The sequence below is a fragment of the Dromaius novaehollandiae genome, chromosome 37 (genome assembly GCF_036370855.1).
Source record: "Dromaius novaehollandiae isolate bDroNov1 chromosome 37, bDroNov1.hap1, whole genome shotgun sequence".
Classification (NCBI taxonomy): domain Eukaryota; kingdom Metazoa; phylum Chordata; class Aves; order Casuariiformes; family Dromaiidae; genus Dromaius; species Dromaius novaehollandiae.
Genome location: NC_088136.1, coordinates 221,917 through 240,456, shown reverse-complemented (window position 1 = coordinate 240,456; position 18,540 = coordinate 221,917). Strand labels below are relative to the sequence as shown.

The window sequence follows — 18,540 nt, the reverse complement described above, 5'->3', positions numbered from 1 at the left end:
CCGTGCCCGCTCCCATTGGTCGCGCGGAAGGGAGGAGGCGGGGCGGGAGCGCGGGGAGCGACCAATGGCGGGGGGGGCGCGGCGCGCGTGCCGACGGCAGGGCGGGAAGGCCGCCAATTGGCCGCGGGGTGCCGGCGTTCTGGCCAATCGCAGCCTCGGGGGCGGGTCCGTGGGTCGGGTGGGCGGGGGAGGAGGCGGGGATCGCGCAGGCGCGCCCGGTGGGCGGGGCCGCCCCGCGTCTCCCGCCAATCAGCGCGCGTGGCGGCGACGGCGGCGGCCAATCAGGGAGGCGGGGCCGCGCGTGGCGGGAAATGGCGGCGGCGGTGGCGGCGGCGGCGCTGCTGGAGCGGCTCAAGGTGGCGGCGGGGCCATAACGGCAGCGGGGCGGGGGGGTCGTAATGGCCCCGGGAGCATTGGGGGAGCTGCCGTAAAGGGAGGAGCCGTTATCGTAAAGGGGGGGGTACACCGACGTCGTAAAGGGGAGGCGCGAGGGTACGGCCGCAAAGGAAGAGGGGCGCGAGACCCTCGTCGTGAAGGGAGGGCGACACCGTTGTCGCAAAAGGGAGGGGGCGCGAGAGCGCTGCCGTAAAGCGGGGAGCGACCGTTATACCCCCTTGGGGGTGAGAGCGGCCGCAACTGCCCCGAAGGCGGGTGGCAGCGGTTGTAGTTGCCCCGGGGGGGTCGAAAAGGGTCGTAACTGCCCCAAGGGAAGGTGAGAGGGGGTGTATTTGCCCCAAGCAGAGGGGAAGGAGATTGTATTTGCCCCAAGGGTGGGTGAGGAGGGCGATAACTGCCCCAAGGGGAGGGGAAGGGGGCTGTATTTGCCCCAAGGGGGGGTGAGGAGGGTGGTAACTGCCCCAAGGGGCGGCTGGGAAGGGCTGTCACTGCTCCTCTCTGGGGTGGGGAGGGTCCTAACTGCCCCGGGGGGGGGGCTGAGGAGGGCTGTAGCTGCCCCAGGGAGAGGGTAATTGCCCGCAGGAGGAGTGTTACCTGCCCTAACTGCCCCCAGGAGGGATAGGAAGGGTCCTAACTGCCTCTAAGTGAAGAAAAAGGGCTGTAACTGCCCCTAAGTGACTTAAAACCACTCTGCGATTGCCCCGGGAGCTGGGTACCGGCCCCGGCGGGGGGGCAGGACGGGCCCCTAACGGCCCCGCTACCCCCGCAGGCGCTGGCGTGCCCCCCCGCAGTGGAGGCGGCGGCGGCGGAGCCCCCCGAGGCCCTGCGGCTGCTCTGCACCCCCTCGGCCCGGCGCCTGGCCCTGCTCGAGTGGATCTGCTGCCGGTACCGTGCCGGGGGGGTCCCCGGGGGGGGATGGGAGGGAGCCCCGGGCCCCCCCTGTGCGAGAAACCCCCCCCCTTCCCCTCACAGGGTGCACCCCCCCCTCGGCGCCCGCCTGGCCGCTCTCGAGGACGCCCCCGAGGACGCCCGGCTGCAAGGTGGGTCCCCCCCCCGTCCCCAAGCCCCCTCCCCAGAGCCGCCGCGGGGCCCCCGCCCTGAACTGGCACCCGTTTTCCTCCAGAACTGGTGGAACTGGGAGCAGAGCTGATGCTGTGCCGGGCCGATGACCTGCCGCTGGCGAAGGTGGGGGCTGGGGTGATTTGGGGGGGTCCTGGGGGCTGGGGGGGCAGGGGGTTGGGGGCTGGGGTGATCTAGGGAGCTGGGGGATAACTGGGAGGGTTGGGGGGGTCTCAGGAGGGGGTATATGAGGCCGGGGGGGTCTAGGGGGTTGGGATGGGGTCTCAGGGGTGTCTGGGGTTACTTAGGGGTGTCCGGGTGGGGGGGGGGGACTTTTGGGGGGCCCAGGGAGCATCTGGGGGTTTGAGGGGGTCGGAGGGGGTTCTGGGAGGTTTGGGGGGGTCACTGGCGTCACCCCTCCCCCTGTTCCCCCCCCCCCAGGGCACGGCGCCCCCCCAGCAGCAGCTCGAGTTCATCACAGACCTGCTGGACGCGGCCCCCCCGCCGGGGGACGAGAGCCAGGACTCCCCCCCCAGCAGGTAGGGGCCCAGGCGTCCGGGTTGGGGGGGGTCCGCCCCCTCCCTCTTGCAGGGACCCAGGCGTCCGGGCCCCCTCTTGCAGGGACCCAGGCGTCCGGGTGCCCCCAGCCCCAAGGCGCTGCACCGGGCGGTGCTGAGCAACGAGTGCTTCCTGCACGAGGTGCTGGGCGGCCCCGAGGGGGGGGCGGCCCTGGCTCCCCGGCCCCCCCCGCCGCCCCCCGCCGTCACCCCCGGCAGCCCCAGGTAGGTCCCGCGCGCATCCGGGCTGTGGGGAGGGACCCAGGCGTCCGGGCCCTGACCCCCCCCCCCCCCCGCCCCCTTCCCGCAGGGGGCCCAGGCGTCCGGGCAAGCGGAGGCCGCAGGAGCTGGCGGCGGCCCTGGAGGAGACGACGCGGCGCCTGGAGCGGCTCAAGGCCCAGGTGAGCCCGGACGCCTGGGTCCCTTCCCGCCCCGGCGACTCCCATGCTCCCCGGACGCCTGGGCCCCCGTTGACGCCCCTCTCCCGCAGCACCCCGAGCTGGGGGGGCCGCCCGGCGAGGCCCCCCCGGCCCTGCTGACCCTGGGGCTGGCGGCCCGCGACCTCGGCGCCCTGGCGACGGCTTTCCAGGCCACGGAGCTGCGGGACCCCGGGGCCCCCCCGGGCCGGGGGGAGCCCCCCGCCCTCAGCCCCTGCGGCCCCCTGGCCCCCCAGGTCCACCGGGGCCTGCAGTGCTTCGTGCAGGTTGGGGGGAGCCCCATGGCAGGGGGGGGTCCCCGGGGGTCCCATGGGGCATTTTGGGGGTTCCTGTGCCCCACAGAGGGGTCTGCAGGGCGGTCCTGGGTCCCATAGGAGGGCCCTGGGGGTCCCTGTGCCCCATAGAGGGTTTGGGGGGGTCCTGGGGGCGTTCTGGGCCCCATGGGGGGTGCTGGGGGGTCTATAGGGGAGCCTTAGGGGTCCCTGTGCCCCTTAGAGGGGTTTGGGGGGGTCTCTGGGCCCCACAGGAAGGCCCTGGGGGGGGGGCTTGGGCCCTATAGGGGATGTTGGGGGGCCCATGGGGAGGTCTGGGGGTCCCTGTGACCCATAGAGGAGTTTGGGGGGGGGCATGGCTGCGTACGGGGGTCTTAGGGGTGTCCCTGGGCCCTATGGAGGGATTGGGGGGTCCCTGGGGGGGTTGGGGGGTCTCTGGGCCCCACGGGAGGCTCCTGGGGGGGGTCCTTGGGCCCCATGGGGTGCTGGGGGGCCCCCGGGGGAGGCCTGGGGGTCTCTGTGCCCCACAGGGGGGGTTCAGGGAGGTTCCTTGGGTCCCATAGGGGGGCTTTGGGGGGGTCCCTGAGCCCCATAGTGGAAACAGGGGGTCGCTGAGCCCCACAGGGGATCTTTAGGGGTTTCTGGGCCCCATGGCAGGAACTGGGGGGGGTCTCTGGGCCCCATAGCAGTCTGGGGGGGGTCTCTGAGCCCCCTAAGGGGGCTTTGAAGGTCCCTGGGCCCCATAGGTGAGAACTGGGGGGGGTCCCCAGACCCATAGGAGGTTTTGGGGGTCCCCGGTGCCCCTTGGGGGGGGTTGGGGGGTCCCGGGGGGGCCCTGCCACCCCCCCCCACGCCCCCCCATCCCCCCCCCCCCCAGAGCCTGGAGGCGACGGCCCAGCTGGGCGACACGGCGGCCGGGGTGGTGCAGCTGGCGGGCAGCGCCCGGCGCCAGGCCCTGGGTGAGCGATCCGGGGGGGCCCCGAGGTCCGGGGGGGTCCCTGGCACCCTCGGGGGGGGGGTCCCTTATTTTGGCCCCCCCCGTGACCCCCCGTTTTGCCCCCGCAGCCGCCCGCGTGGCCGCCCTGCAGCACCGCTACCGCGACGTCGGGGAGGTGCCGCAGGACTGACACCCCCCCCCCCGCCGGCTCCCGGACGCCTGGGTTCGTTCTGCCGGGGCAGGAGGGGTGCTGGGGGGGGGGGGGGGGCGTCCCCCTCCCCAAAACCCGGACGCCTGGGCCCTCTCTGCCGGGGGAGGGCTGCGATTGGGCCCCCCCCCCCAATTATTGCTTCTCTGGGAGGAATAAAGCGGTGGCGAAAGCTGCTGATTAGTGCTAATTGGGGGGGGGGGCATGGCGGGGATGCCTGGGCCCCCCCACCGTGCATGGGGGGCACCCGCCTGCCTGGGGAGGGGGGAGCCCCGGACGCCTGGGTCTCCGGCGCGTGGGGGGGGAGCCCCGGACGCCTGGGTCCCCGGGGGCCGCCCGGCCGCCTGGGTTCTATTTCTGGCGGGGGCGGAGGGGGGGCGGGGGGGGGCCGGCGCCGTTTCGGGCCCTATATGGAAGGAGCTCCAGGGTCGGGGCCGTGTTTACACTGAACCCGCCGTGACTCAGCTCCGGAGCCGAATTCCTGCAGCGGGGGGTCGGGCCGGGCCTGACCCCGCGGGCCCAGGCGTCCGGGCGCCCCCCCCAACCCCCACGCCTCCCCTCAGGGTCCCAGGCGTCCGGGCGCCCCCCCCTTGCTATCCCAGGTGTGTCCCCACCCCCCCTTAGCGACGCTGATTCCCCCCCCCCAGCCCCCACGGCTTCTCCGGGGGGCCCAGGCGTCCGGGCGCGCTCCCACCCTGCCCGCGGGCCCAGGCGTCCGGGCGGCTTCCGGGGCTCCCCGCCCTGTTGGGGTTTATCACTTCCCCCTCGGCGGCCGGGTGGGGACGCGGGTGGCTCCCGCCAGGGACCCAGGCGTCCGGGGAGGGGGCCACCCCCCCCCCCCCCGAAAAGCAGGGTGCGGGCCCAGGCGTCCGAGCTGCGCTTCGCACCCCTCTGTGCCCTGACTTTGTGGGGGGACCCAGGCGTCCGGGTGCCCCCCCCCCCCAATATCTCTGCCCGTCGCAGCGAGGAGGGACCCAGGCATCCGGGCTCCCCGCCCCCACCCCGGCCGGGCAGGGGACCCAGGCGTCCGGGCTGGTATTTCTCAATGACGTTCCAACCCCCCAGCCCCCCCCCCGGATTCCTGCGGGGCTGAGATCATCGGGGCCGGGGCCAGCCCGGCCCCCAACCCCCCCCCCGGGCCCCCCCAAACCCGGGGGGGGGCAGATACCCCCCCCCCCGGGAGCCACCTTTGCCCCCAGACCCCCCCCCCCGGGGCCTGATGCCCCCCCGGACTCCTGGGTCCCCCCCGGGGTCCACTATTGCCCCAGAACCCCCCAGTTTCCCCCCAGTTCCCCCCCTGGATCACACCTGGGGGGGGAACACGCCAGCGAGGCTGCAACATGCATGTGCGGGTGAAGGGCAAAGGTTGCGGCTCTGAACACGTGTGTTCATACATGTGCGGGCAACACAGAGCCTGGGGCGGGGTGTAACATGCGTGTTTGCACGTGTTGGAGCAACACGGAGCCGGGGTGAGGGTGTAACACACGTGTTTGCACGTGTTGGAGCAACACAGAGCTGGGGCAGGGGTGTAACACGCGTGTTTGCACGTGTTGGAGCAACACGGAGCCCGGGGCGAGGGTGTAACACACGTGTTTGCACGTGTTGGAGCAACATGGAGCTGGGGTGAGGGTGTAACATGCGTGTTTGCACATGTTGGAGCAACACGGAGCCAGGATGAGGGTGTAACACGCATGTTTGCACGTGTTGGAGCAACATGGAGCTGGGGTGAGGGTGTAACATGCGTGTTTGCACATGTTGGAGCAACATGGAGCTGGGGCGAGGGTGTAACATGCGTGTTTGCACATGTTGGAGCAACATGGAGCTGGGGTGAGGGTGTAACACGCGTGTTTGCACGTGTTGGAGCAACACGGAGCCGGGGTGGGGATGTAACACGCGTGTTTGCACGTGTTGGAGCAACACAGAGCCGGGGCGGGGGTGTAACACGCGTGTTTGCACGTGTGGGAGCGACACGGATCGCGGTGCAGGTGCGTGGCGTGTGCGTGGGCACGCGTGTGAGTGGCACAGCCATGTGCACGTGGAGCGGCACACGCATGTGCGCTGGAGCGGGCATGCACACGCGTGTGCAAGGGCTTCTGGCCCCCGAGAGCTCCACAGATGAACCCTGCAGACCTGGTAACGAGCCCCCTTCCTCGTTAACGAGCCCCCTTCCTCGTTAACGAGCCCCTGCCCTGTTAACGAGCCCTCCCCCACCATTAACGAGCCCCCGGCCTTATCGGGGCCAGAGAAGCCGTTTCCGCCACTGCCTCATTTCCTGCCCCAGAGAACTGGGGGGCCCTGCCCCACAGCCACCCCATAGCGCCCCATAGCCACCCCATAGCTGCCCCATAGCCGTTCTGCTGCCCCATGGCACCTCCCAGTCCCTGCTCTGCCCATAGGGCCCCGGAGAGCCTCCTCCTGCCCCACAGCCCCCGAGCTCCTCCTGCTGCTCTGCGGCACCCCATAGGGCCCCATAGATTGCCCTCCCGCCCCATAGGACCCCCAGGGACTCCCTCCTGCCCCATAGGCCTCGTCCTGCTCCATAGCTCCCTGGGGGCCCTGTGCCCCATAGCACCCCACAGCCCCTCTGGTGTTCCTCACCCCCCTTCCTGCCCCGCAGCCCCCCGGGAGCCCTATGGATCCCCTCCTGCCCCATAGCATCCACCTGTCACTCTCCTGCCCCATGGCCCCCAGGCCCTCCTTCTGCCCCATAGCTCTCCCTGGGATCCCTGGGGGCCCCTCCTGCCCTGTCCCCCCCCCCAGAGGAGCTTGCTGCCCTATAGACCCCCATAGTCCCATCCTGCCCCATAGCATCCCCATAGACCTTTCATGCCCCATAGCATCCCCTCATAGTCCCTTCCTGCCCTACAGCACCCTATAACTGTCTCCTGCCCCACAGCATCCCCATAGCCCTTTTGTGCCCCATAGCATCCCCATAACCCTTTTCTGACCCATATAAAGCCCTATAGCCCTTTCCTATCTCATAATGTCCCCACAGCCCCCTGCCTACCCCATAGATCCCTTCCTGCCCCATAGCATCCCCATAGCTTCCTCCTGCCCCATAGCATCCCCACAGCCCCCTCCTGCCCCACAGCCCCACTCCTGCCCCATAGCATCCCCATAGACCCCTTCCTGCCCCATAGCATCCCCATAGCCCTCTCCTGCCCCACAGCTCCTCTGTAGACCCCCACAGCCCCCCTCCTGCCCCACAGCATCCCTATAGTCCCATCCTGCCCCATAGCCCCCTCCTGTCCCATGGTATCCCCATAACCTGCTCCTGCCCCACAGCCCCCCCGTAGACCCCTTTCTGTCCGACAGCATCCCCATAGCCCCCCTCCTGCCCCACAGCCCCCCTCCTGCCCCACAGCATCCCCATAGCCCCTGTTCTGCCCCATAACCCCCTCCTGCCCCACAGCATCCCCATAGCCCCCCTCCTGCCCCATAGCATCCCCATAGACCCCTCCTGCCCCACGACCCCCCCATAGACCCCCTCCCGTCCCCCAGCCCCCCACGGCCCCCTCCCGCCCCCCCCCCCGCGGGGCGGGGCTCCTCTCGCCCGTTACCAATTAAGGCGCCGCGCCCGCCGCGCCCCCCCCCCCGGCAACCGCCACCCGCGCGCGGCGGCCGCGCTCCGCCACAGCCGCGCCGCCGCCGCCGCCGCCGCTCCCCCGGCACCGGCTCCGGCTCCGGCTCCCCCCGCCACCGCCCGCCCCGGCACCGGCACCGGCATCGGCACCGGCGGCTTCGCCAGCGCAGGCGGCAGCGGCGCCGGGTCCGGTGAGCGCGGGGGCTCCGGGATGGGGGGGAGTGCGGTCTGCGGGGGTGTCGTGAGGGGGTTTTGTCATGGGGGGGCGCTGGGGACCCCGTTTCTGGGGTGTCGTGAGGGGATTTTCTCCTCGGGGGGGTCTGGGGACCCCGTTTTGGGGTGTCGTGACGGGATTTTATCTTGGGGGGGTCTGGGGACCCCGTTTCTGGGGTGTCGTGAGGGGATTTTCTCCTCGGGGGGGTCTGGGGACCCCGTTTTGGGGGTGTCGTGAGGGGGTTTTATTGTGGGGGGGCGCTGGGGACCCCGGTTTTGGGGTGTTGTGAGAGGATTTTATCATGGGGGGGCCCTAGGGACCCCATTTTTGGGGTGTCGTGAGGGGATTTTCCCTTCGGGGGGGTGTTGGGACCCCCTTTTTGTGGGTGTCATGAGGGGATTTTCCCCTTGTGGGGGTCTGGGGACCCCATTTTTGGGGTGTCGTGAGGGGATTTTCTCCTCGAGGGGGTGTGGGGACCCCATTTTGGGGGTGTTGTGAGGGGGTTTTGTCATGGGGGACGCTGGGGACCCCGGTTTTGGGGTGTCATGAGGGGATTTTCTCCTTGTGGGGGTCTGGGGACCCCGTTTTGGGGTGTCGTGAGGGGATTTTCTCCTCGGGGGGGTCTGGGGACCCCGGTTCTGGGGTGTCGTGAGGGGATTTTCTCCTCGGGGGGGTCTGGGGACCCCGTTTTGGGGGTGTCGTAAGGGGGTTTTATTGTGGGGGGGGTGCTGGGGACCCCAGTTTTGGGGTGTCATGAGAGGATTTTATCATGGGGGGGCCCTGGGGACCCCATTTTTGGGGTGTCGTGAGGGGATTTTCTCCTCGAGGGGGTGTGGGGACCACATTTTGGGGGTGTCGTGAGGGGGTTTTGTCATGGGGGGCGCTGGGGACCCCGTTTCTGGGGTGTCGTGAGGGGATTTTCTCCTCGGGGGGGTCTGGGGACCCCGTTTTGGGGTGTCGTGAGGGGATTTTCTCCTCGGGGGGGTCTGGGGACCCCGTTTTGGGGGTGTCATGAGGGGGGTTTATTGTGGGGGGGCGCTGGGGACCCTGGTTTTGGGGTGTTGTGAGAGGATTTTATCATGGGGGGGCCCTAGGGACCCCATTTTTGGGGTGTCGTGAGGGGATTTTCTCCTTGTGGGGGTCTGGGGACCCCGTTTTGGGGGTGTTGTAAGGGGGTTTTATTGTGGGGGGGGTGCTGGGGACCCCGGTTTTGGGGTGTCGTGAGAGGATTTTATCATGGGGGGGTCCTGGGGACCCCATTTTTGGGGTGTCGTGAGGGGATTTTCTCCTCGAGGGGGTGTGGGGACCACATTTTGGGGGTGTTGTGAAGGGGTTTTATCATGGGGGATGCTGGGGACCCCAGTTTTGGGGTGTCGTGAGGGGATTTTCCCCTTGTGGGGGTCTGGGGACCCCATTTTTGGGGTGTCGTGAGGGGATTTTCCCCTCGGGGGGGTGTGGGGACCACATTTTGGGGGTGTTGTGAGGGGGTTTTATCATGGGGGACGCTGGGGACCCCGGTTTTGGGGTGTCATGAGCGGATTTTCCCCTCGTGGGGGTCTGGGGACCCCATTTTTGGGGTGTCGTGAGGGGATTTTCCCCTCGGGGGGGTGTTGGGACCCCCTTTTTGTGGGTGTCATGAGGGGATTTTCCCCTTGTGGGGGTCTGGGGACCCCATTTTTGGGGTGTCATGAGGGGATTTTCTCCTCGAGGGGGTGTGGGGACCACATTTTGGGGGTGTCATGAGGGGATTTTCCCCTTGTGGGGGTCTGGGGACCCCGTTTTGGCAGTGTCGTGAGGGGATTTTCCCCTCAGGGGGGTGTTGGGACCCCCTTTTTGTGGGTGTCGTGAGGGGATTTTCTCCTCAGGGGGGTCTGGGGACCCTCTTTTGGGGTGTTGTGACAGGTCCGTGATTTTCGGGGTGCTGTGAGGGGATTTTCTCCACGGGGGGGTTGGGGACCCCTTTTTGGGGGTGCTGTGAGGAGACCCCCCCTTTCAGGGGTGCTGTGAGGGGATTTTCTCCTCGGGGGGATCTGGGGGCCCTCCTGGTGCCCCCCTGCTTGGGGGGTGCAGCAGGGGACCCACTTTTGGGGGCCTGGGGACCCTCCTGGTGCCCCCCACTTTGGGGATGCAGCAGGGGACCCAATTTGGGGGTCTGGGGACCCACCCATGGGCTCTGGGACCCTCCTGGGTGCCTGTTCTGGGGGTGCAGTGGGGGGGACCCCTGGTTCGGGCAGCGCCTGCGTCCGGGGCCCCCCTGGGGCACGAGGGGGGGTGGCAGGGGTGTGATGGGGCAGGGGTGTGATGGGGTGCCCCTCGCCCGCCCCGGGGGCCGTGGGGCAGTTTGGGGTGTCCCCAGCCGGGTGGGGGGGTGACGGGGCGAGAGGGACGGCTCTGGAGGCCGGATGTGACGGGGGGTGACGGGGCGGCTCCGGGTGTGACGGGGACGGCTGTCAGTGTGGTGGAGGTGTGATGGGGGCGGCTCCGGGTGTGACGGAGCGTGTTAGGGTGTGACGGGGACGGCTGTCAGTGTGGTGGAGGTGTGATGGGGGCGGCTCCAGGTGTGACGAAACGTGTTAGGGTGTGACGGGGACGACTGTCAGTGTGGTGGAGGTGTGATGGGGGCGGCTCCAGGTGTGACGAAACGTGTTAGGGTGTGAGAGGGACGGCTGTCAGTGTGGTGGAGGTGTGATGGGGGCGGCTCCGGGTGTGACGGAGCGTGTTAGGGTGTGACGGGGACGGCTGTCAGTGTGGTGGAGGTGTGATGGGGGCGGCTCCAGGTGTGACGAAACGTGTTAGGGTGTGACGGGGACGACTGTCAGTGTGGTGGAGGTGTGATGGGGGCGGCTCCAGGTGTGACGAAACGTGTTAGGGTGTGACGGGGATGACTGTCAGTGTGGTGGAGGTGTGATGGGGGCGGCTCCGGGTGTGACAGAGTGTGTTAGGGTGTGACAAGGACGGCTGTCGGTGTGATAGGGGTGTGACGGGGACCGTTCCCGGTGCGATAGGGCAGTTCTTGTTGTGCTGGGGCTGTGACAGGGACGTCTCCCGGTGCAACGGAGCGTGTTAGCCTGTGCCGGTGTAGTTATTGCCGTGGCAGGGGTGTGGCAAGGAGGGCTCCAGGTGTGACGGGGGTGTGACACGGAGTCACTTGGATGTGGCAGGGATGGCTCCCAGCATGACAGAGCGTGTTAGGGTGTGACAGGGACGACTGTCAGCGTGCTGGGGCTGTGACAGGAGGCTCCCGGTATGAGCAGCATGCTAGGGTGTGGCGGGGGTGTGACAAGGCATAGCTGTTAGTGTGACGGAGGTGTGACGGGAGGCTCCTGCTGTGACGGAGTGTGTTAGGGTGTGATGGGGGTGTGACAGGGACGGCTCCTGGTGTGACGGAGCGTGTTGGGGTGTGACGGTGGTGTGACGGGGACGGCCCCCGGTGTGACGGGGGTGTGACGGAGCGTGTTAGGGTGTGATGGAGCGGTTCCTGTCGTGACGGGGACGGGTTAGAGTGTGACGGGGCGGCGTTCGGGTGTAACGGGGGGGGTCCATTCAGGTGTAAGGGGGGTCGTGAGGGTTTGGGGTGTCCCCATGCTGGCGGGGTGTGATTTCCCCCTCCTCCCCCCCCCCCCCCAAGCACCCATCCCCGCCGGGGTGACTCAGCGCCGAGGACCCAGGCGTCCGGGCCGTGGGGGGAAGGGATCCCCCCCCCCCCTTTGCGGCTTTGGCCCTGACTCAGCATCCGTCTGGCTTTTCCCCGGATGCCTGGGCCCCCCGCGCCGCGCCATCCCCCCCCCCCCCACCGCGGCCTCCTGGGTCCTTGGCACCGCCGGAACTGGGGTGGCATCGAGGGGGGTCCCAAATCGGGAGGTGCTGGGGGGGATCCCCAAATCAGGGCTCATGGGGGGGGTCCCCAAATGGGGGGGGCATCGAGGGGGTCCCCAAATAGGGGCTCACGGGGGGGTCCCCAAATTGGGGGGGGGCATCGAGGGGGTCCCCCTTCGCTCACCCCCCTTCCCCGTTTCTCCCCCCCGCAGGTCGGCGGCCCCTTTAAGCCGCCGCCCACCCCCCGGTGCGCAGGCGCGGCAGCCGCGGGGGGCGTCGCCCCCCCGCCCCCTTAAAGCCATGAGCGCGGCGGGGCGCTCGCGCGCGGAGGAGGCGGCGTCGCGCGCGGACGGGTCGCGCGCGGAGCCAAACCGCGCGGCGGCGGCGGCGGACGGGGAGATGCCGGCCACGGAGAAGGACCTGGCGGAGGACGCGCCCTGGAAGCGGATCCAGCAGAACACCTTCACCCGCTGGTGCAACGAGCACCTCAAGTGCGTGCACAAGCGCGTGGGCAACCTGCAGACGGACCTGGGCGACGGGCTGCGCCTCATCGCCCTGCTCGAGGTGCTCAGCCAGAAGAAGATGGGCCGCAAGTACAACGCGCGGCCCACCTTCCGCCAGATGCAGCTGGAGAACGTCTCCGTGGCCCTCGAGTTCCTCGAGCGCGAGAACATCAAGCTGGTCTCCATCGGTGAGGCCGCGGGGCGCCCCCCCCCCCCGACGGGAGCCCCCCCCCTCCTCTGACGGGGCCGCCCCCTCCCCCCGCAGTGGGGCCCTGCGGGAGGACCCCTCCCCCTTGGGCCAGCTCTGAGCCCCCCCCGTGGGAGACCCCCCCCCCCCATAGCAGACCTTGACTGTGATCCCCCCAAATAACTGCACTAACTAGGGGGGGCCAACATCAGACCTGCCCCCAGTGAGAGCCCCCTTTGGGAGCCCCCCCAGTGGGGACCTGTGGGAGGACCCCTCCCCTCTTGGGCCAGCTCTGAGCCCCCCCGTGGGAGACCCCCCCCACCCCATAGCGGACCTCGAGTGCAGCCCCCCCCCCCAAATAACTGCACTAACTAGGGGGGGCCAACATCAGACCTGCCCCCAGTGAGAGCCCCCTTTGGGAGCCCCCCCAGTGGGGACCTGTGTGAGGACCCCTCCCCTCTTGGGCCAGCTCTGAGCAGCCCCCCCCGTGGGAGACCCCCCCCCACCCCATAGCGGACCTCGAGTGCAACTCCCCCCCCCAAATGACTGCACTAATTAGGGGGCCCACACAAGAACTGCCCCCAGTGAGAGCCCCCTTTGGGAGCCCCCCCAATGGGGACCTGTGTGAGGACCCCCCCCTTTGGGGAGCTGCCCCCCCCGTGGGAGCTCCCCCCTCCCCAGTGGGATCACCGTGCTTTTTAAGAGCGCTTCTGAAGCTCTCTTCTCCGGGAGCCCCCCCACCTGAGAGCCCCCCCAGTAGGGCCCCATGTGAGACCTGCGTCCTGCCCCCCCCCCTGCTTTGGAGACCCCCTTTGGGGTCCTGCTTTTGGGACCCCCCCCTTTGGGAGCCCCCTCCATGGGGGCCCCCTCTCCGAGGCCCCCTTTGAGATACCCCCGGGAGCCCCCCCCCCGGGAGCTCCCCAGTGGGGTTCCCCTTTGCGGCCCCCCCCCTTTAGCCACCCCCAGGACCCCCCTAAGAGCCCCCCGCTCTAGCCCCCCCTTAGCGGCCCCCCCGCCCGCAGCGGGTCCCCCTCGGCCCCATAACAAAGGCGGGGGGGGGCGGCCGGGCCCGCTCCCATCCCAGGAATGCGCGTGTGGGGGGGTGCCGCTCGGACGCCTGGGTCCCTCCGTCCTGCCGGGGGGGGTGGGGCCCTGGCGGAGGGGTTCCCGGACGCCTGGGCTCCTCGGGCCTCTTCGCGGCACGGGGGGAGCCGTGGGGCTCTGCGGGGGGGGGCGGGTGTTCCCGGACGCCTGGGTCCCTCGGCCCTGCGGGATGTGTGTGTGGGGGGGGGTGCGGGGGTCCCCGGACGCCTGGGCCCCTCGGCCCTGCGGTTCCCCACATCCTGCGCCCAGAGGGAGACTGAGATTTGTGGGCGGCTCCAGGGCCGCGCCCTGCCGGGGGGGGGGACAGCGGGGCCCCGAACACCCCCCCCGGGGCCCGAACACCCCCTCGGGGCCCGAATTCCTCTGGGTGGGGCTGGGGGTTACTCACCCCCCCCCCCCGTGACTCATCCCAGCCTCAGTGCCAGGAAAAGGCGGGGGGGGGGGAGCTGTCGGGCCCTATGGGTGCGGGGGGGGGAATGCTATGGGGCTGCAGGGGGGCCCTGTGGGGCTGCAGGGCTGCCTATAGGGGCAGGGGGGCCCTGTGGGGCTGCAGGGCTGCCTATAGGGGCAGGGGGCCCTGTGGGGCTGCAGGGCTGCCTATAGGAGCAGTGGGGCCCCTATGGGGCTGCAGAGCTGCCTATGGCTGCAGGGGGGCCCTATGGGGCTGCAGGGCTGCCTATAGGTGCAGGGGGGCCCCTATGGGGCTGCAGAGCTGCCTATGGCTGCAGGGGGGCCCTATGGGGCTGCAGGGGAGCTCTTTGGGGCTGCAGGGCGGCCCTTTGGGGCTGCAGAGCTGCCTATGGCTGCAGGGGGGCCCTATGGGGCTGCAGGGCTGCCTATAGGGGCAGGGGGGCCCCTATGGGGCTGCAGGGCTGTCTAGGGCTGCAGGGCGGGCCGTTTGGGGCTGTAGGGCTGCCTATAGGTGCAGGGGGGCCCTATGGGGCTGCAGGGGAGCTCTTTGGGGCTGCAGGGCTGCCTATAGGTGCAGGGGAGCTCTTTGGGGCTGCAGGGCTGCCTATAGGGGCAGGGGGGCCCCTATGGGGCTGCAGGGGGGCCCTATGGAGCTGCAGAGCTGCCTATAGGTGCAGGGGGGCCCTTTGGGGCTGCAGAGCTCCTTGTGGGCTACAGGGAGGCCCTATAGGGCTGCAGGGCTCCACATAGGTGCAGGGGACCCCATCAGGCCGTGGAGTGCAGAGAAGCCGCTATAGGGCTGTGGGGGTGCCTATAGGGTGTGGGGGCATCTCTGTAGGGCCGTGGGGGCTGCTCTGTGGTCTCTGAAAGGCCATGGAGGGGATCCCTATAGGGCCATAGGGTGTGTGGGGTCCCTATAGGGCCATAGAGCATGGGGGGGGGGGGAAGGGGGTCTCTCCAGGACCCTGTGGGGTGCAGGGGGGACCCTATAGGGCCCTGGGGTGCAGAGGGGTCCCTATAGGGCCCTGAGGTGAAGGGGAGGGTCCCTATAGGGTCCCGAGATGCAGAGGGATCCCTATAGGGCTGCAGGGGGTCCCTATGGGTCCCTGGGGCACAGAGTGGTCCCTATAGGGTGCTGTGGTGCAGTGGGGGGTCCCTATAGGGCCCCAGGGTGCAGAGGGGTCCCTATAGGGCAGTGGGGGGTCCCTATAAGGCCCTGCGATGCAGAGGGGTCCCTATAGGGCTGTGGGGCGCGGGGGTGCCTGCAGGGCTGGGGGTCCCGGTGGGGGGGCGGGGGGCGGGGGCGTGGCCGCGGGGCGTGGCCGCGGGGCGGGGGCGTGGCCCCGCTGTCGCCTGAGCCCATATAAGGCCAAAAAATGCTGGAGCGCCGGGCGGGGCCGGGGGGCGGGGCCAGGGGCCTGCCGCGGGGAGGGGCGGGGCCAGGGGCGGGGCTAGGGGCCTGCCGCGGGGAGGGGCGGGGCCGGGGCTGCCCGCTCTGCCCCGCCCCTTCCCCCTCCCCCTTCCCTTTTTTTTGGGGGGGGGCAGCAGGATTCCCTCCCCCCCTCCCCAAGCACCTCCCAGCCCTCCCCGCCCCGGGGGAGGGGACCCAGGCGTCCTACCTGCCCCACACAACCCCCTGTGGGGGGGTCGCCCCCCCGTGCCCCCCGTCCCCAAACCAACCCCCCCCAGGGTCCACGCGCCCAGGGACTGACGTCGCCCCGCTGGGTCGCCCCCCATGCCCCACCCCGTCCCCCAAAACCGCCCCCCCGGGGGGCTGACGGTGCCCCTCGCCCCCCCGCAGACAGCAAGGCCATCGTGGACGGGAACCTGAAGCTGATCCTGGGGCTGATCTGGACGCTGATCCTGCACTACTCCATCTCCATGCCCATGTGGGACGAGGAGGACGAGGAGGAGGCCAAGCGGCAGACGCCCAAGCAGCGCCTGCTCGGCTGGATCCAGAACCGCCTGCCCCAGCTGCCCATCACCAACTTCAGCAAGGACTGGCAGAGCGGCCGCGCCCTGGGCGCCCTCGTCGACAGCTGCGCCCCCGGTGAGCCGGGGGGGGCCGGGGGGCACCCGGGGACACGGGGGGTGGCCCAGGGGATGCCCGGGGACACGAGAGGTGGCCCTGGGAGTGCATGGGGGGCCCAGGGGTGGCCCTGGGGGCATGGGGGGTGGCCCTGGGGATGCCTGGGGACACGAGAGGTGGCCCTAGAGGTGCACAGGGACACGGAGGGTGGCCTTGGGGGCACCTGGGCACATGGGGGGTGGCCCTAGGGGTGCCCAGGGACATGGTGGTGGCCCTGGGGATGTGCGGGGATACGAGAGGTGGCTCTAGGGGCACCTAGGGACACGGGGGTGGCCCTGGAGGTGCCTGGGGATATGGCAGGGTGGCCTGGGGGACACCTGGGCACATGTGGGGTGGCCCTAGGCACACACAGGGACAGGCGAGGTGGCCCTGGGGGTGTCTGGGGACACAGCAGCGTGGCCTTGGGGGGCACATGGGGACGTGGGGTGGCCCTAGGGGCACACAGGGGCACAGGGGGTGGCCTTGGAGGCACCTGGGCACACAGGGGTGGCCCAGAGGGTGCCTGGGGACACAAGAGATGGCCCAAAGGGTGCCCAGGGACATGGAGGTGGCCCTGGAGGTGCCTGGGGGGATGTGGGGTGGCCCAAGGGGTGCATGGGGACATGGGGGGTGGCCCAAGGGGTGCATGGGGACACGAGAGGTGGCCCTAGGGGTGCACAGTGACATGGGGGCTGGCCCTGGGGGTGCCTGGGGACATGGTGAGATGGCCTTGGGGGCACATGGGGACACGTAGGGTGGCCCAAGGGCTGCCTGGGGACATGGAGATGGCCCTGCGTGCCTGGGGACATGTGGGGTGGCCCTAGGGGGGCCCAGGGACACAAGGGGGGGACCCCACGCGCACGCGCACCCCCTGATCCCCCCCCCGCCGCAGGGCTGTGCCCCGACTGGGACTCGTGGGACGCCAGCAAGCCGGTGGACAACGCCCGCGAGGCCATGCAGCAGGCCGACGAGTGGCTGGGCATCCCCCAGGTGAGCGGGGGCCCCGGCGTCCGGGCCGGGGGGGCCCAGGCGTCCGGCCCCGCCCCCCCCTCACCCGCCCGTCCCATCCCGTCCCCCCCCCAGGTCATCACCCCCGAGGAGATCGTGGACCCCAACGTGGACGAGCACTCGGTCATGACCTACCTGTCGCAGTTCCCCAAGGCCAAGCTCAAGCCGGGCGCCCCGCTGCGCCCCAAGCTCAACCCCAAGAAGGCCCGAGCCTACGGCCCCGGTGAGGGGGCGCGGGACCCCCTGCCCCATAGCGCCGTGGGGCTCCCGCTCCCCCGAGGGGCCCCGGCCCTGCCGCTTCCGCGCTCGGAAGAGCCTTGGTGCCCTGTGGGGCTGCTTTCCCTCCCCGGAAGATGTGGGGCGCCCCATGGGGAAGCCGGTCTGCGTTCCTCAGAGCGCTGGGGGTCCCGCTGCCCCATAGGTGTGGGGCAGCCCCTGCTCCCTATAGGGCTTGGGGGGCTGGTTCCTTGCTCCCTATAGGGCTGAGAGCCCCCAAGCTACGGGGCTGGTCCCCATCCCCTATAGATCAAGGAGGCACCTCGCTCTCCATGGGGCCAGTCCTCATTCTCTCGGGGGCCGGGGGTCTCCGTGGGGCCGCTCTAGGTCGCGTCGCCCTGCTAGCTTGGGGGGCGCAGGGTCGGGGGCCGCCGTGGGGCGGCCGTGGGGCTGACGGCGGGGCCCCGCAGGCATCGAGCCCACGGGAAACATGGTGAAGCAGCGCGCCGAGTTCACGGTGGAGACCATCAGCGCGGGGCAGGGCGACGTGCTGGTGTACGTGGAGGACCCGGCCGGGCACCGCGAGGAGGTGGGTCGGGGGGCCCGGGGGGGGCTGTTGGGGGTTCTGGGGGGGTCTCACAGCTCGTCCCCCCCCCCCCAGGCTAAAGTGGTGGCCAACAACGACAAGAACCGCACGTTCTCCGTCTCCTACGTCCCCAAGGTCACCGGCGTGCACAAGGTGGGTGTTGCGGGGGGGTCTCCTGTCCCCCCCCGCTGCGACTTGGGGTCCCCAGCTGATGCCGGGGGGGCCCCTCCCCAGTGAGGGCCTTGTTTGGGGGGGCCCTGAAGCTGCTTTGGGGGGGCTCAGGGGCTGTTTCCCCTCCCCGTGGGGCTTTCGGGGGTCTCAGGGGCTGTTTTCCCCTCCCTATGGGCTTTTGGGGGACTCGGGCAGTTCCACCCCCGTGGGGCTTTTGGGGGCTGCTTTTGGGGGGTCCGGGGCAGTTTCCCCTCCCTGGGGGGTTTTGGGGGGGCTCAGGGGCTGTTTCCCCCTCCCCGTGGGGCTTTTGGGGGGCTGTTTTGGAGGGTCTGGGGCAGTTCCCCCTCCCTGAGGGGCTTTTGGGGGCTGTTTTGGGGGGGCTCAGAGGCGGTTTTGGGGCAGTTTCCCCCGCCGTGGAGCTCTTTGGGGTTCGGGGGGCTGTTTTTGGGGGGTCTCAGGGGCAGTTCCCCCCCCATGGGGGTTTTGGGGGCTGTTTTGGGGGGGCTCAGGGGCAGTTTGGGGGCAGTTCCCCCCCCCGAGACTCTCTGCAGCCCCAGGAGATGCCTGGGGGGGCTCCCGCGGCCGTCAGGGCCCCTCCAGGGACGCTTCGGGCCCCGCCGCAGGGTTTTGGGGGTCCCGGGGCTCCTCCCGCGGGGTCCGGGGGAGCCTCGGGGGGCCCGGCGCGGTTTGGCCCCCCCCCGGTGACGCGTCCCCCCCCCCGGCGCAGGTGACGGTGCTGTTCGCGGGGCAGCACATCGCCAAGAGCCCCTTCGAGGTGCAGGTGGGGCGGGCAGCGGGCGACGCGGG

The 18,540-nt window shown here is 70.3% G+C and overlaps 3 protein-coding genes across 3 annotated transcripts in view; all 3 read left to right on the top strand.

Moving 5' to 3' along the window:
- The first annotated feature begins 250 nt into the window (after positions 1–250).
- Positions 251–3,284, top strand: HAUS7 (HAUS augmin like complex subunit 7). Its single transcript, XM_064503415.1, has 9 exons — positions 251–356; positions 1,166–1,281; positions 1,369–1,436; positions 1,520–1,581; positions 1,897–1,994; positions 2,047–2,109; positions 2,323–2,413; positions 2,503–2,715; positions 3,252–3,284. The coding sequence occupies exons 1-9, from the start codon at positions 312–314 to the stop codon at positions 3,282–3,284; spliced, it is 789 nt and encodes a 262-aa protein (XP_064359485.1). The 5' UTR covers positions 251–311.
- Positions 1,195–18,540, top strand: part of EBP (EBP cholestenol delta-isomerase) — a 76,052-nt gene continuing 58,706 nt past the window's right edge. Inside the window, exon 1 of the mRNA XM_064503472.1 lies at positions 1,195–1,201. The gene's annotated coding sequence lies outside the window, so the exon portion shown is untranslated. The remainder of the gene's footprint in view (positions 1,202–18,540) is intronic.
- Positions 3,831–18,540, top strand: part of LOC135325398 (filamin-A-like) — a 16,109-nt gene continuing 1,399 nt past the window's right edge. The window contains exons 1-8 of the mRNA XM_064503414.1: positions 3,831–3,881; positions 11,692–12,170; positions 15,486–15,734; positions 16,645–16,742; positions 16,836–16,983; positions 17,447–17,565; positions 17,638–17,715; positions 18,461–18,535. Of these exons, the coding sequence (XP_064359484.1) occupies positions 11,780–12,170; positions 15,486–15,734; positions 16,645–16,742; positions 16,836–16,983; positions 17,447–17,565; positions 17,638–17,715; positions 18,461–18,535 (1,158 nt within the window). The 5' untranslated portion in view covers positions 3,831–3,881; positions 11,692–11,779. The remainder of the gene's footprint in view (positions 3,882–11,691; positions 12,171–15,485; positions 15,735–16,644; positions 16,743–16,835; positions 16,984–17,446; positions 17,566–17,637; positions 17,716–18,460; positions 18,536–18,540) is intronic.

Excerpts from the sequence above, each read along its gene's own strand:
- HAUS7 (XM_064503415.1), top strand. The coding sequence starts at position 312 with ATGGCGGCGGCGGTGGCGGCGGCGGCGCTGCTGGAGCGGCTCAAG. Across the intron at positions 1,437-1,519 it reads CGAGGACGCCCGGCTGCAAG|AACTGGTGGAACTGGGAGCA; the intron begins GTGGGTCCCCCC and ends GTTTTCCTCCAG. Across the intron at positions 2,716-3,251 it reads GCCTGCAGTGCTTCGTGCAG|GGGGGGTTCAGGGAGGTTCC; the intron begins GTTGGGGGGAGC and ends TGTGCCCCACAG.